General features: G+C 36.8%; 4 protein-coding genes across 9 annotated transcripts; 2 read left to right on the top strand and 2 right to left on the bottom strand.

The window, feature by feature from the left end:
- Positions 1-647: 647 nt before the first annotated feature.
- Positions 648-6,122, bottom strand: LOC123008082 (spermine oxidase-like). 2 transcript variants are annotated; one of them, XM_044403681.1, is made up of 8 exons: positions 5,762-6,122; positions 4,255-4,460; positions 4,038-4,212; positions 3,772-3,988; positions 3,143-3,726; positions 2,868-3,098; positions 1,041-2,180; positions 648-919 (listed from the first exon to the last, which is right to left on the bottom strand). In XM_044403681.1, exons 1-8 carry the CDS (start codon positions 5,932-5,934, stop codon positions 673-675), a joined length of 2,973 nt encoding a protein of 990 aa, XP_044259616.1. In that variant the 5' UTR covers positions 5,935-6,122; the 3' UTR covers positions 648-672. The 2 variants fall into 2 exon arrangements, with proteins under 2 accessions (XP_044259616.1, XP_044259615.1); XM_044403680.1 differs by having other exon boundaries at positions 4,038-4,460.
- LOC123008083 (stAR-related lipid transfer protein 7, mitochondrial) lies at positions 5,740-8,081 on the top strand. Of its 4 annotated transcripts, XR_006412922.1 has the most exons (4): positions 5,740-6,860; positions 7,001-7,575; positions 7,780-7,880; positions 7,933-8,081. XR_006412922.1 is itself a non-coding variant. In XM_044403683.1 (3 exons), exons 1-3 carry the CDS (start codon positions 5,997-5,999, stop codon positions 7,934-7,936), a joined length of 1,443 nt encoding a protein of 480 aa, XP_044259618.1. In that variant the 5' UTR covers positions 5,740-5,996; the 3' UTR covers positions 7,937-8,081. The 4 variants fall into 4 exon arrangements, 3 of the variants coding, with proteins under 3 accessions (XP_044259618.1, XP_044259617.1, XP_044259619.1); XM_044403683.1 differs by lacking the exon at positions 7,780-7,880; XM_044403684.1 differs by lacking the exons at positions 7,780-7,880; positions 7,933-8,081 and having other exon boundaries at positions 5,742-5,994; positions 6,061-6,860; positions 7,001-7,773.
- A 37-nt stretch (positions 8,082-8,118) lies between these two features.
- On the bottom strand, positions 8,119-13,996 carry LOC123008081 (cell division cycle and apoptosis regulator protein 1-like). 2 transcript variants are annotated; one of them, XM_044403679.1, is made up of 9 exons: positions 13,480-13,996; positions 12,726-13,419; positions 12,451-12,676; positions 12,106-12,401; positions 10,283-10,508; positions 9,784-10,032; positions 8,763-9,735; positions 8,473-8,708; positions 8,119-8,424 (listed from the first exon to the last, which is right to left on the bottom strand). In XM_044403679.1, the coding sequence occupies exons 1-9, from the start codon at positions 13,736-13,738 to the stop codon at positions 8,209-8,211; spliced, it is 3,375 nt and encodes a 1,124-aa protein (XP_044259614.1). In that variant the 5' UTR covers positions 13,739-13,996; the 3' UTR covers positions 8,119-8,208. The 2 variants fall into 2 exon arrangements, with proteins under 2 accessions (XP_044259614.1, XP_044259613.1); XM_044403678.1 differs by having other exon boundaries at positions 8,763-10,032.
- Positions 13,997-14,721: 725 nt separating this feature from the next.
- Positions 14,722-16,569, top strand: LOC123008256 (peptidyl-prolyl cis-trans isomerase-like). Its single transcript, XM_044404004.1, has 2 exons — positions 14,722-14,934; positions 15,851-16,569. The coding sequence occupies exons 1-2, from the start codon at positions 14,737-14,739 to the stop codon at positions 16,274-16,276; spliced, it is 624 nt and encodes a 207-aa protein (XP_044259939.1). The 5' UTR covers positions 14,722-14,736; the 3' UTR covers positions 16,277-16,569.
- Positions 16,570-16,625: the final 56 nt, after the last annotated feature.

Genomic DNA, 16,625 nt, shown 5'->3' with positions numbered 1-16,625 from the left:
CTCACTAATTCATTTTGCAAATAAGACAAGTTAAGTTGAATAGAATTCAAATAAAGATGCTAAATAGGTTTACAGCAACTCAATCGGTTTTCGAAAGTGTTAGATTTGCAAGCGTTTTTTTATACTCGTACACTGTAACGGTATTTAAGTAGGTAAGTTCAAAATTGGATAGCATTTTAGCTAATTCTTAAGAAAATAATTTTGTCAGAAATTAATTAATCAAAAGAGAATGCAGATGACGGCACAAACCATGCCTTGTAGACACCAAATTAATGAATTAAAATTCAACTTTATTATGAATAATAAGCACCATTAAAACTACTTACGGCAAAGTTTGACTGCAAATGTAGCTGTAAGTATAAAACTAGAAATTTAAAAAATAATTTTCTCAATAGTCAATTACATATTACATAAAATATTGATTTCCTAACCACATTTGTTGAGTAAGATCTTGTTCATAATTCCCTTTGGAAACTAAATGCCATACAATGGTCAGCTAATGATCAATTACTGGAATACAAGTGGAGAGTATTTATTAAAAGCTCACTCAATACTTGCATTACAGAATTGATAACTTATAATAATGGTCCATTCATTCATTAACTGCAAAACCCTAATTCGGAAAAATGACTGATAAAAACTTCAATTCCATTAATTTTATTGAGACTTCATTTACAGCTTTGAATTTTTCATCATGTATTCTATTAATAGTTCTGCTTGTTGCTGGCCTGATTCATATGCACCATGAGCTGTCGAATAATGAGAAGAATGTACCGCTTCACCTGCCATTAATACTCTTGGTTTACCATCGACGAATATGGGTTCCGAGAGTTTCTGCATTCCACAATTTAATTGGTCGCAATCCGGAGTGATGTGACTATATCCACCCAGAATCCAAGAGTTGGAACACCAAGTAGTTCTATAAAAACACGAAAAAAGCCAATAATATTAAGCATGGATCTTGCTCTTGAATAATTAATCCGGCACTTTCATCCCTCTCGACAAAATATAAGTGCTGCAGTGTTTAAATTAAAATTTACCTTATGACTTTCACAGGGTTTGGAATAATTCGATTCGGAAGAAATCGTTTGAATAAGTTCATGCATTGAATTCCGACCTCCTCATTACTTAAACTTTCCATAACTTTTACTCCTTCACCTCCAATCCAACCTACGAGAACTGTAGATCCGTGTAAAATAGGATCAAAACCTGTAATATATCTAAGCCAACTATTTTCATCAATAGAATTTTTCCTCCATACGAATTGAAATCCATCAACGTCCCACCATTTATAGTCAAATATCAAAAATATTTTACCAATTCCGTGATATCCGAGATTTTCTATGCATTGAAATGTGTCTTGTGGTAACCGAGGGGTTATTTTTAGTTTTTTTAAAACACCTAGTGAAGGTGTAATAATCAAGTGATCGCAGGTTATTACAGCGCCGTTGTCACATATTACTCTATTCTTTTCGAAAGCTTGAGTCGAGCGATGAATTTCAGCAACAGGTGTTGAAAGTAAAATTGACTTTTTCGGTAAATTATCGACCAGAATATTAACTAATTCACTATAACCGCATTTAAGATTAAAATGCGCTTGGTCGTCTAAACAAACGTATTTTCCCCATCCTTTCGCCGACAATTGATTTAAATTCAAGCACGAATTGTCTATAATCTGAAAGCGGACGTGCCAATCAAACAATTCCCACTTAATCTCCTTTAAGTCGTCACTATCATGACATTTAGTTAAATATTCCTCAAAACTCGCTTCCATATATTCCCCGACAGATTTCGGATAATCGGCAGCATCGACAAACCGTTCACATTCCTCAAGAATCCTTCCAACCTCAAAATCCACTCTCTTAACTATGTCCTCATCAATAATTTCACCATTATCTCTAATATAAAGCCCCAGTCCTTCCTCTGATCTTATTTCGGAGAGGAGATCATGTTTGCGCGCTAACTCATACAAAGGATTCTCTTTACCATGGATCCACTGGGCCCCCAATTCAAGAATGTTATCGTCGAGATATAAGGTATCTATGCGGCCTCCCGGCTTACTCTGAGCTTCTATTAGCAAGAAATCGGTACAACCGAGCTCTTGTAGCGTCGTAGCCGCGCCTAAGCCCGCCATTCCGGCCCCAATAATTGCCACTTTACGATGAATTAACTTAGGAGACCTACAACAGGATAGGCTCGAGATGGCAGATTCGCGAGATGCAGCGGTTGCTTACTCGAATTACGGAGCAAGATCAAGCAACTAAACAACGAAATGTTAATTTAATTTACTGAAATACATGCGCTGAGGTTAGACTAATTAGAGAAAGAAGAGCACAACGACATTCAAGCTAAAATTGTTAATTATTCAACCCACAACAAGTTTCTTAAACCTATATTACCTACTTGCAGACATTATACACCTTCAAAAACAAACTAATTATAATCAACGACAATTTTTCTGCAAAATTCAAATTTTGTTGTTACAGCTGACAGAGCGAGAGGTATATTTTAATAAAAAAAAAAAATAAACGCAACTCTGAAATAATAAAAGAAGCTTCAAAAATTCAAACAATAAATGGAAACCAAACATGTAAAAAAAAGAAAAAAATGTATACGCTTCCCATTCCATATCGAACACATTCACTGAAGTGAGATCAGGTATACTGTTTCACAAAAGCAGTTGTGACACTTCGATGTTATAATGCTCTCAGCTATAAATATTGCGTTACTCTGGCACTCTTTGTTTTCCTATCTTATTAAAAACCCTTAATAAGTATATAGATTTATAAAAAGAAATAAAAAAGCCACCCCCAAGCCCTTTACAAATAAAGTTTATTGCAGAATATTACACATGCAAAAGCACTCACTTGTACAAATTTAAAATTCTATCAGCTTCCCTATAGCCCGTTTCAATAGCCCCATGCACTGTCGAATAATATATTGGGTGAGTAGCCTCTCCAGCAAACAATAAAACTTGTTTACTACTACTGTTAGCAACAGGACTAGCTAGATCTTCCCAAGTCACATTTTTCTTTTCAGCTTCTAAACAACGGTAAGAGTAGCAGCCGTTAAAATGTGGATTGTTTCTCCACTTAGACCTAAAATTATCTATTACACCACTCCCGACAAAACCGACAACCACCTTAAAATTTTTTCCGGTTGAGTAATATCGTATTTACCACCCACAAATTTTTTTAACAAAAACATACACCCGTCAATTACTACGTCATCAGACAGGAGTTCTACTTCACCAACCATTGGACCAACCACCCATCCCAGAAGTACATCAGGGTGGCTATCTATGACATAGAAGCCGTAAAGATATTCCAGCCAAGATTTTCCATCCTTGATAGGGCCATAAGGAAACTCTTTTAGAAGATTTTCCCGGTCTGTTTCAGTCCAAACTAAACTAATTCCTTTCAAATTCTCAGGCCACCATTTCTTTGAAAATTTCAATAAAATTTTTTTAACGTCTCCTACAGCCGTTAAACTAATTGCATTTTGTTTTATTAGAGGTAGTTTTGGTTCAAAATGTTCAGAAAGGTGTTTCAATGCACCAATAGATGCAGTAATAATTAAATGATCACATTTATATATCGAGTTATCGGTGCAATAAACAGAGACTTTGTTTACATTGTCGAAATCCCAAACAATTTTATTGACTTCTTTGTTTAACAAAATTTTGTCATCTATTGGTAATGCTTCGCTGGAATAAGGTATTTTTTTCTAAAATATTTTTTTAAGACAAAAACCTAAGGTAAACTGTAATACCATTAAAACATCGAGAATGGTTTTGTAGCCTATTTTTCGCCATTGCAAGTAGAGATCGCCCTCACACTCCTTATATTGATAAGCTCCGATCGGTGATACCTCATCCCAACTTTTAGCTGACTCTAAGCACATCCAAAGTTTATGAAACCAATCCAGTAGGAAACCGGAGGTTTCCTCTGTTATTTTATCAGCACATAGAGATACTCTCTCCGTATACCTAAAGTTTCATCAAAGTAAATTTTCTTCCCTTTAATAAAAATTCTTACTCTTTAATAAAATAATCCCCAAACGTCCCACTCGTCTTTCTCGCTGCTTCTTCGTCCTCAAAAACATCACGAGCTATTGCTAGTAACTGATCCGTTACATTTTTATCCACGACCGTCCCATCAGACAAATAATACGTAAAATCGGAGTAATTATTAAACGATGAACTAAGCAAATCTAAATCTTTGACTAGATCAAAAACGATGTTATTTTTTTCACCATGACACCATTGTCCTCCAAGATCTACCATTCTTCCTTCAAATTCAACTGAATAAATACGACCACCAACACGATTTTCAGCTTCCAATATCGTCAAATCATTAAATCCATTTTCAAAAAGTCGCGTCGCTGCCGCTATACCTGCAGCGCCGGCCCCCAAAATTATGATTTTTGGTTGATTTGAAGCCATTTTTCTCGTGATAAATCTAAAACCATAATCGTGTGGAGATTATCACCTTCCGATAACTTTTATTTGCTTATCTACTAAATAAATGTTTCAACAGTGGTTTCGATAAAAGCAAAACTACATTTAGGTGTCTAATGATTTAAGCGAAAATTTATTCTGAAATTTACGACAAGGCGGTAATCGCTTTGCATCAAAATAACGTTTGAATGCAGATTTTAGTGCATATATGAATAAACTTGGCAGAAAAATAATGCTTACATGGATATCTATTTAAACACAAAAATACGAAAATTCCGTATCAAATTTGCACAGTATATTGTCGTACTTTTCACAAAAATTAAAAAAAAAATAGTATTATCAAAAACTATTTGTTTTCATTGTTAAACTTTTATAAAAAAAAACAGAAATTATACACCTTATTATAAATGTTATAATACTTATAATAACCATTATTATAATAATTATACCACTTATACACCTTTTTTGTAAAAAAAATATTAGTCTATGATAAGCAGGTACATATTTATAATGGCGAAGTCTTTAAAATGCTGTTAAATGCAAGACAAAACGCACCCGGTTGAAAAAATTTAATTTTCCGAAAACTCTTGCACGCATGCAGGACAAACCTGAAAACATCCGCCCTGCAGTGACTATTACAGTCACTCTATACTCGTTTTCATATTAATGTGCATCAAAGTAGTCGTTGAAAAGGATCATTTTAAGATGGCAACCATGCGAAAATTCAAACAATCTTGACCTCAACTTCCCTAAAATTTATTTTTTTTAAATAAATGTGTACCCCAGGTAGCAAAAAATAATTAAAATTAACAACATAATTAACATAGGGTAGCAAATATAAAGATTTTTGTTATTATTGATGTGATTAAATTTGTTCTGAATGGCTAATGACACTTTTAGTGTGAACCGGCCTTTAAATTAAAGATGAATTTAGACTTCTAAAACCTTCTTGATGCACATTAATATTATAAAGAGTATACAGTGACTATTATTACAGTCACTGTAATCCGCCCTATTTTAAAATTTTCAAGGCCCTCTGTGACTTGCGAGGATGAACTAAAATGTTCTGTTACAGGTTTCTGTTTTAAAATATGTTCATGTGATATTCGAAATTTTTATATTTTTTCGAAAAAATTCCATCAAAAGCACTGATAAGCGAATTGAGTAATATTAGAATTCACAAACCATGTGGATTTAAACAAAAATTAACCTAAGGCGTGCGCTGATTGTCCTTTGTATATTTTATCTGATTTTCTATTTTTGGATATTAAATAATGAACACTTAATAAATTTAACACTTACCTTACATTACCGGCATAACCTTCGCGTATCTTGTTTACCGAGTTATCACTGTTATTTATTGCAAACAGGCAGCACGAACTCGAGCAGTGATAACGTGTTACGTTCAAGTTTTTCCGTAGTGAAAATGTCAAAATTTTAGTATTCCATTGCCGAATTTTTTGAAACAATTCCATTCACCACGTTCACAAAGTCCTAACTACCTAATATCCACCAAAAGTCCCTCACCGGCTCGAGTATGTACCGTCGGAGAATATCCCAAACATTCCCGACATATCCTAACCTCAAAATTCTCCTTTTAGAAAACAAGAACATAAGTGACCAGTTTTTCAGAATTACTTTAATGCTTCGCCAGATTTCAGCCGCAAACAACGTCCAACATGTTAAAAAACGAATGGAACTGATTCTCAAGGACAGCAAACTCTTCGGAGTCCTAAGAGACAAGTTTGCAGCTGTTCCTCGCTCTCTTAAAGATCAGTCGGCTAGTGTTTTAAGGGTATGGGCGCACCAGTTTGAGTGCGTGATGGCCCACCGATTACGAAGGGGCCAACAAATGTTCTGTCTCTACTCGAAATTGTGGGAGGAAAGGGCTTTAAGGGAGTTTGTCAGGCAGATGAGACAAAGAATCGGTTTAAAGAGCCGTGATTTTCTGACTGCGGCATTGGGGGTCGCCGTGTATGATTGGCACTCTAACAGGATACCAGAAAGCGAAATTAGGAAACATTCAAAGGAATTGGAGTACGTTTATAAACTCAAGGAAAAAACCTTATGTAACAAATGCATCAAAAACTCGCGAATATGCCAATGCCAAAAACCTAGTGATAGTATAGAAAAGCCTAAGATGGCCTCGTATGATGACTGGAAATTATTTATTGAAAAAAATGATCTGGTGGTATGGAGGAGGTTGCATGCTTCAGGAAACTACGAATATAAAGTTTATGGATCATATTCTGATGTATCTGCTGAAGATTTCTTGAATGTTCAGATTGATATTGATTATAGAAGACAGTGGGACAACACTGCTGTGGTTTTAAATATTGTAGAAGCTGACCCAGACCCACATTCACATAGCGACATCATCTACTGGGAAATGCAATGGCCTGTAAGTAAAAAAATCATTCAATTGGCTTCAAGGAGCCAATAATGGAATAAACCCAAGGCTAATCAAACTAACCTTCATATGTTTGGTTTCAAAATTATAGGTCTTGTTTTAACAATTTTGAATTTTTCTCTCGTTTTTAGACGTTATTCGCCAACAGGGACTACGTGTTTAACCGGCGCTACCTTGTAGACCACAAAAACAAAACTCTCTTTCTAGTCAGCAAATCAACTAAACATCCCAGTTGTCCTAAACAGCAGACAAAATACAGAATAGAAGACTACTGGTCTTACATGGTCATCAAACCGTACACCGAATTGAGCAAACCCGGCATCGAATTTAGTTTGACTTATTTTGATAATCCTGGAGTAAATATTCCAGCTTCTGTAACAACATGGGTGGCAATGAAAGCCATGCCCGACTTTCTCGAACGCCTGCGAGAGGCCTCTCGAAAATACAAAGTCTACTGTAAAGAGTCGGGTGTGTGTAGTATTTGCAATATTCTCGATTCTCAAGAGAATGACCGGCAGCCGTACCAATGGGATTACTTTGAAGACGATATCACGGATAACACCATCTATGAAGCTCATTATAAAATCAAGTCTCCCGAGGTGAACGTGACAAAACCTTCAAATCCACCACCACAGTCCGGTGGGGATGTTGAGAATACAGTCAATACACCGCCGAGTGTGCAATCAGAAAACCATAGTTTTTGGAGGTATTTGCACCCGACTTATTATTTCAGTTGATTATCTTCACATGACACCTCCTGTACCATGTAGCCATTACGCATAAGACTGTCCGTACCTTTTCACTTTTAGTATGAATATTATGATGACGTGTGTATTGTATTGTTAAGTGTTAATCCATTTTGTACTGTTGTTTAGACATTCTAGTTTGTATTAACGCAAATATTTTGCAGATTTATTAAAAGATTATTTAAATGAAAGCTATGTTTTAAAGTTACCCGCTTCTGATTATCCTGTAGAAGTTGACACGAAACCAAGCAGTGAATAACTTAATGTTAATCTCGTATCACATATTTGTAATAGTTAGTACAATTGTGAAATTGCAGGTGAAGGCAAAATCGAGGACAATTAACGAAGATACCAAACTAAGGAATAAGAAAATTGTTAAAGTTTCGTATTACGTTATCACCACTGTTAAAAGATTTAAAAACTCTCTCGTCTAGTACCAAATAAAATTATTATGCAATTTAAAAAATCTTCTTTTTGAGTCACCATTACGAAAAAAACGAGGGTAAATTCATACATTTTATTTATTTTAATCCTACACGACCAAGCACTTCAACTTTAACTTCCAGAATTCAAAACAAATACAAACATACACCCTACAGTTCCTTTTTAACTTCAACCGGATCTACTTCCAATACTTCTTCTTGCTTCACTTCCTTTTCCCATCTTGTTTTAGATTCATCGTGTTTTTTATCCTTTTCATTTTCTTTCTTAACTGTTGCTTCCTCCTTGCTATTTGAAGTGCTTTTCAAGACGGGATCAATTTTTTCTCGAATATCCAACAGCGTCGTTTGATACAATTTCGAGTATGCCTAAATGTAACAAACATTATAAGTGAAAGCAAAAAATAAGAAACTTACTGTAATTCTACTGAGTGCATCTTCGGTAGTTCGTAACTTTTCTTTATACTCTTTCAAATCCGAGTTTAAATATTTTATTGTGTTGTTGGATTTATTATACTTTTCTGACATTTTATTATTTTCATTCTTCAAACTGACCATCCTACTTTCAGTTTCGAGACGTGCTTTTTCACTCCGTTCCAATTGCGACATTAACTTACCAACATCGACTAAAGCGCCTCTATATGTCACTAGACCTACATAATACATTGTTTCTACGAACAGTTGCTAAATTTCGCGTCAATACTTACCATCATCTGGATTTGGAGACTCTTCATTTTCGGATCCGTTTACTTTAATTCTTTTCAAAGGACCTTCATCACCAACAAAAATGGGAATCAATTTCTTATTTCCCACAGCTAAATCATGTAAATTCGTTTCTTTTTCCGAATCATCAATAACAATAAACTCATTGTTATCTTTTGGTTTGTCCGTTAATTTGCGGTAATGTAAAGAATCACGTGTTACAACTTTTCCTACAAGTTTCCTCACTTGTGCCCTCGATAAGTTCAAACCCAGAGTGTACAAAAGATCTTCGATATCTTTATCGAAAATGTAACCGCAATGAGTTTGGTCAAAATAAATAAAAGATAGTAACAAATGTTTGTCTTTGGTATACATTTTAACCCGTTCTTTTTTCTTCTTCTCTTTATCCTTCTTTTTGTCTTTTCCCTCTTCATCGTCGTATTCTTCATCGTCTTCACTGTCGTCTGATTTCTTATCGTCTCTCTTTTTCTTCTCCGCTTCATCTTTCTTATCTCTTTTTTGGTCATCCTTGCTGTTTTGTTCTTCATTCTTTTTCTCTTTGTCTTGTTCCTTTTCTTCTTTTTTGTCTTCGTCCTTTTTCTTTTCGTCATCTTTCTTACTTTTAATTTCATCATTACTTTTTTTATCGCTCGCGTCACTCTTTTTGTCATCATCTCTCTTCTTTTTGTCATCTTTGACTTTATCCGGCAGTTCATATAAAGCACGATAAATATTAAAACCAAAATCTCTCATCAGCATTTCATTGAACAGCTCCGCAAACAACGAAACTTCAAACGAATGTTCTTTGGTGTCTTCAGGTCGATAATCTAGTAATAATGACAACGACATGATAGTGCAATCAAATTTGCCCGATTTAGCTGTTCGTGATGGATGCACTAAAATGTGTTGTTGTTCTGGCAAAGTGTACCGTTTTTCAAGCAATGCCTTTTCTTTTTCATCCAGTTTCTTTTCTTCCGCCTGTTCAAAATGTTTTGATTGATTGAATTGCAGTTGCATTGATCCTACCTCAATTTTCTTATCATCTGCACTAATATCGTAATCAACTTCTTGTTGAACATCTTTCGACGGATCTTCCACTTTTTCCGCTTCAGCTTTAAGAGCTTTAGCCAATCTAGCCACCAACTGCGATTTTAACCCCTTCGAGTTGATATTTCTCGCTTTAAGTTCGTTTCGTAGCGCACTGACGACCATCGTCTTGGGATCCAATTGCGAGTAGTGGGTTGGTTCGAGTTTGTCACTTGGAGGTTCTTCTTCCTAAAGTCGGAAAATTAAATGTTAGTAACAAATTCGTGATCGTGAATGAGCACGCATCAATCGCTCGTCACATTCGCTCGATCGCATGCACTCTCTCCGATCATTAACCAGTCACCATACGAGCGGTGGAGGTGGGTGGAGTTAGGCCATTCCATCAAAAATGGTGGTAGAGAGTGCAGACTGGCCCAGTCCACAGCACAGCGTATACCTAGCCTATTGTTTTTATACATAGATTTAACAAAATTGATGCCTTTTCGTCAGCTGGTGGCGTGTCGTCGCCGCCTTCCAGGTCGGCTTTCAGTCTGCGTTCCAGCTGCTTTCTGTAGCTCTGATGGAGGCCGTCCCACTCCAGACGGGTAGGCACGCAACTCCAAACATCTGGTAGAAAGAGCACCACGGTTTCGACCCGCGCCGGTACGGCCCTGCCTTTGTGGGTCGATTCGCTGCGCCGGTAATACAGCTCCACGAACCGGTACCTAATGGAATATAACGAGTGAGCAGGTGCTACTAGCTTTAGCTACCAAACACGATTTAAGCACACCTTTGCAACTCCCGAGCGGCTCCCTGCCGGTATCAACGGCATGCTTATGCCACATTAATGATTTTCATGAAGATCATACTGTCTAATGAGGCATCTATTCGAAACACAGCACCCTACAGTAACAATTCGATTGCAAAAAAAGCTCATATGAACCCAACGATGGAAATACACGTCCAACAAAACTAATTCAAATGTTGCAATAGGGTCTGTTTTAACTTAAAAATACGCCACTAAAATTAAATGATGCCGCATTAATTCATACATGGTGTAACGAAACTAAAAAACACTTACACATTGTCGCAAAATTACCTTAAAAATGTGTACGAAAACAGAATTTTTACAAAAATATTATTTTTATATCAAACGAATCAGTGGATTGCTATCAAATACGCATTTTTAGAAGTCATTTTCATAACTGAATTAAAAATTTTAAATTGGCAAGTTTTGCAAATTTCAGGGCCCAGCAAAAAGTATAATTTTATTAAGCCGGGTACACACTACTGTTGTGTAACGCTTTCGCCAGTGTGTGAGTGGTACACAATGCTCGGCGAACCGTTCGCAGCATGCCATCGAGAATCGATATTTCATGTGAACACAAAGGCGTTCTTGGATAGAATAAATGTTCAGGAACGTTTCGTATTGCATCTTTGCAAGAAAGAGACTGGGGTGTTTGTGAAACACAGCAGAATTCGTACGATGTTCGCAGCACGTCCATAATATTTGCTTTAAGCCGGATACACACTTCTGTAATGTAACGTGTAGTGTAACGCAAATATTATGGACGTGCTGCGAATGATTGGAGTGAATGCTGAGTTCCACAAACGCCCCAGTCCGTTTCTTCCAAAATTCAGTGCGAACCGTTCACTGAAAATTTATTTCGTCCAGCGCTCGTTGTGAAAGCCTTCGTGCTCGCACCAAATACCCATTCTCGATGGAACACTGCGAACGGTTCGCCGAGCATTACGCGTATTGCGTACACACTGGCCAACAGCATTACATTACACGTTATATTATTACATGTATTACATTACAGAAGTGTGTACCCGGCTTTAGATAAACTTTAATAATTTTTTGCATAAAAAATTTCAATGAATTGATTTGTTTTGATTTTTTTTGTAGAAAAACAGCACACAAAGGTATCAGGTGTTTACTCAGTAATGGCCATTCCTTATTAATTAGTAATTACAAACGTTCGGAATTTGTGAAATTAATTATTTTAATTAGGTTGAAGGAAATTAAGGTTTTTCAAACTTGAGTCCAATTGGGGACAAATAAATCGTTTCCACTAATCGCCAAGTTTGTATTAGTGGAGCTGAGCTGAGATTTTGTGAACTGTCGCAAGAGCTGAACTAAGTGTGGACAAAATCAACGGGTCGTAAAGCTTGCATGATTATTTTTTTAATAAAAATAGATGCAAGTGAAAAAGTGTTTATGCTTTTATACCGTCCAGAGTTGAGCTATAGATTACTGTCCAAAGACTGGCTATGAAGCTATAAAGTTTTAAAAGACATCTGTCAAAAATTCATACTAACCATTGCGTGCAACTTGACAAATCGATCCCAGTGAGAGCTTTGCAGGTACGAATAGCCGTTTTAATCAAAACTGACGGATCCTTATCTGGATTCTCGCCATCCAAAGACGGACTCCACGGTCCTCCAATAGCCATAGTCTCATTTTTACCTCTCAACCCTACTAAAAAGTTCAATAATCGGGCGGGATGAACAAAATCTCTCTCTTCACTTTCCCTGTCTCTTTTATCTTTGTCTTCAGCCATGGCACAACATTTTTGGTAAAGTTCGTCCAAACCGGACATACTCATCAACATTACCTAATATAATGTTAAATTACGATTTGGTAATAACAAAAATTGGACTTACTTTGGCAGAAAAGAGGTAGTCTGCATCAGGTGGTTCAAGAATGGCATCGTTTTCAATGACAGGGTCGACTTCTTTATTCATAATGTGAAAATAGCAAGGTTTGTTCATAGTGAAGGGTTTGTCAGGAGGGAAAGCATCAACCCATCTGAAGTGAGTGTAAAAGAAATCAGATGGGATGTAAAGATTCGCATATCTGCGACGAATTTCCAAGACATCAGCCTCTGATCTACAAAAACTATAGTCAGAAAGAACAAATCTATAACTTTGTGACTTACAAATCCAATGCAATTTTGGGTATTTGTACCATGTAGCGTGGTACAATCCGCGACCTACGCCTCGATTTGGGAGACCTAGACCGTCTTCGCAGTGGCGACTTCTTTTCTTCTTTTTCTCGTTCTCGCATACGTTCTTCCCTCCGTCTCTTTCTCTCAATTTCATCATCGTCTCTTTCCCGATCCCGCGACCTCTCTCGGCCTCTACCCAACACGGCTTTAGGTCTCTGATTTCGACCAAAATTCCCGTTTGAATTATCAGACGGCGGCGGAACAGCATTATAAGTGTTAGCATTCGAATTATTATAATTTTTCGAATTATTTGAATGTCTATTAGAAGGCTGATTTGACATTGGAAGAACTTGAATTCGGGTAGCATTCCACTTGAAAGGCATAGTGGGGTTATACGAAGCTTCCACCAACACCCGGTCGCCTACCGTTGGGTTTGAGCCCTTAACGCAGGCATTTACTTGAAAAAACACGTCTTCATCAACGAAACCAAAATTATCATGAACTTTCGTCACAGTCCCGGTAAAAACTCGCTGTTTGGTCCCCACATTCGAGTTGTTTTGAACAGGGGGCACGGCTGATATATTCTGAGTTTGAAACGCTGTTGGATTCAAACCCCGAGGATTAGGATAGGTTACGGCACCGACTTGCTGGAAAATTTGGTTGGATGCCAGCTGGGAACTCAAACCTGCAAAATGTTTAAACTCTATTTAAATATGCACTAATTTTTTACACATTTGACACCTACCTGCAGCCCCCATCGCATTATTCGCCATTTGCTGCAGCCCAATCCCCAGGTTCTGCTGCTGGAGCCCCATAGCATTCTGGAACACCTGCTGTTGGTGTTGCTGTTGAAACTGCACCATTCCGGACGTATTCATGTTATTCAGGGCACTTTGGTTCATGATTTGTTGTTGTAAAGGGCTTGGTTGGTTCACAATATTCGGGGAATTGTTTGCTCTACCCCATGGAGGGTTCTTATTGTTGAATTGACCCATGTTACTCATTTTCAACCAAAATACACTTTTTCACTTCAAAAAACTGTTTGTTGTGCTTATAATACGGTTTTTCCTTATATCAACTACATAGAAAAAAAGAACTTGTCTGTCGAACTGATCAACGTATAAGCTATGTAACAAGATTCTTGTAACTATTTTACTTGTGTTTGTATTTTCTAGAGCATTTTCATGAGGTAATTTTCGCCATTATTATTTTTTTCGGAGTTTTTTGCAGCAATGACGGCAATGACGGATTTTGATACTCGACTCTGCTGATTGGCCAGGAGAGAGGCATGCGCGTAAACGGCTACAGCCATTTATGCGGAATTTTTGAAATTGATTTGTCTCAAAATTCCAACTATTCAGAACGTTTCATAAATAAAAAACTCATTTAATAGTCCTCTGTTTAATTAAAAAGCTAAAATTTGCACATTTCAATTTTATTAAATCTGAGGTTTCACACACTTCTTCATTTTTAAATTTCATTATCAAAAAAACTACTCTAAAGATGTAATTTTTGATACTGGTCTATGATAATGGTATTGTTTTAATCATACGTAGATCCAAAGGAATGAAAAATGAATATACTCGTAAATCGTAAAAATATAGTCTTGATCTTCGCAACATAATTTTTAAGCCTGACTATTAAATAATAAAAAAAATAGAAATGTGCAAATCAATTTTCATGACTTAAAAATGCGATTTAATCGATTTCGGCTTATCTACTATGGGGGAACACGTGTGAAACGGAAAACTAGAAAAAAATATTGTCCTTAATCCGTCCCTGAATTTTAATAAAGAAAGTAAAGAAACTACTTTCATAACAACGCTTATACACCATTTGGCTTAAAATAGACGCTTTCTTTTAACGTCTAAACTGGGAAAAGCGAGTTTTTAATTTACGTCTAATCTGTAGCAAAATGCTAAACATATTATCAGTTCTTGACCTAGAATTTGCCTCTTATTATCATAGTTTTGAGCTTGAGCACCGCAGTAATTCCGTCAACATGGCCTTCTTCGTTCTTTCTCGTCGAGCCGGTTCTCTCTCCTCGTCGTGTAATAGCGCATTCGCCGCCCGCTGTACGTTTAGTCCGCTTTTGTCGTCTTCGACTCTTGTAAGAAATTTGTGCAAGAAAATGGGTCTCCCGAGAGTATTTATGGACATGTCTGCCGACGGTCAGCCCCTCGGTAGGATTGTTATCGAGGTAAGCAGCAAACACGTGTTTTAACATCAATATAAATAGTAATTCAGGCGGCGTTTTTGACATCCACCATGCTTGTTTGCAAGTCACCGGTTACCGGTAATTCTAGCTGGAGGGAAAATTCCACTCCCTGACCTTAACCTTTGCTATCATTTAGAGAGTAATTAACTGATTTCCGCTCATTTTCCGGCCTTTCGTGAGAAATTCTTCAAGTCGCGGCGGTTTCGTATAGGCGTTAGTTGAGGCGTCCCCTCCTCCCCGCAGCCCCCCACTTTGGATATTGTTACAATGTTCCTGTCTTATTTTGGGCAATTAGCTGATCGACACCAAAATGGGGCTTTTCGAGCGAAAGGTTGGGGCACTTCCGTCCCTACGATTGATGTGTAATCGGTAATTTTCCAACGTGCGAAATTGATTAGCTCGTGCAATTCATGAGTTATCTCGTTAGATACATTATACATAATAAATGTTTTTCTAGTTATCGTGACATAATCGCATATTTCGACATTAACCACCGTTATTTATTTTAACTTGTGGTATCAAGTTGTTTTTTTCCCCATTTTCCTCAAGACACATTGAAGGCTGAAGGGCTCCAGAATTTTTTTTATATGTGGTCATGATTGAGTCATCATGACGAACACATTTACTTTCATTGTCTGAAACGAAGATTTTTTCCGTAAATTTCAATTGCATAACTTTAGAAATTGGATTAATTTACCATTACCATATCATTGCTAATGAGAAAGTATATAGGTTTAGTACACGTAGTTACTCTTTGCGTTTTCTCTATTATTGCGACAGCGAAATAAAACTTCTTATCGTGAAATACACATGAAAACGTGTTATCACTTATCACGGCATTTCTTTTCACAATTTGTTGAGTTTCCAATCAGAAATTATAAAAATTTCTTGTTTTTAGCTCCGAAACGACGTGGTCCCCAAGACAGCCGAAAACTTCCGTGCGTTGTGTACTGGCGAGCACGGTTTCGGATATAAGGGTTCCACATTCCACCGTGTGATTCCGAATTTCATGTGCCAAGGTGGTGACTTCACCAACCATAATGGTACCGGCGGAAAATCCATCTACGGAAACAAGTTCGCCGACGAAAACTTCACCCTCAAACATACCGGATTCGGTGTGTTATCGATGGCAAACGCCGGCCCTGATACCAACGGCTCGCAGTTCTTCATCACCACCGTCAAAACCTCCTGGTTAGATAACAGACACGTAGTGTTCGGCACAGTCGTCGAGGGTATGGACGTTGTTAAGAAAATCGAATCTTTTGGCTCCCAGTCAGGCAAAACGTCGAAAAAGATTGTCGTCGCCGATTGCGGCCAGTTATAAATTATAAAAATGTTTAATTTTTTTTAATGATTACTTATAAGTTTACAGGTACACCCATATTTGATGATTTTTTTTAATTTGGTTTTTCATGTTTAAATATTTGCTGATGTCATTATCATTCCATCTAGATTGGTGTATCATGTATTCAAAAAATAAATAATGTTTCCAGTAGAACTTGTGATCAATTCGTCAGTTGTTTGCCACTAACTAGGTTTAGTGTATGTCTGCATTTATAATATTTCTACTTCAGATCTGCATTGAATGATGTAATATTGAATAAACCACAATAAATATCTTATCTTTCATTCCCTTATAAATCTTTTTTAATATCGAAAGCATACAAACGTTA

The sequence above is a fragment of the Tribolium madens genome, unplaced genomic scaffold (assembly GCF_015345945.1).
Source record: "Tribolium madens isolate multiple individuals breed KSU strain unplaced genomic scaffold, Tmad_KSU_1.1 Scaffold_3;HRSCAF=73;Tcas5.2_LG2, whole genome shotgun sequence".
NCBI lineage: Eukaryota > Metazoa > Arthropoda > Insecta > Coleoptera > Tenebrionidae > Tribolium > Tribolium madens.
This window is presented reverse-complemented; position numbering and strand designations above follow the sequence as displayed.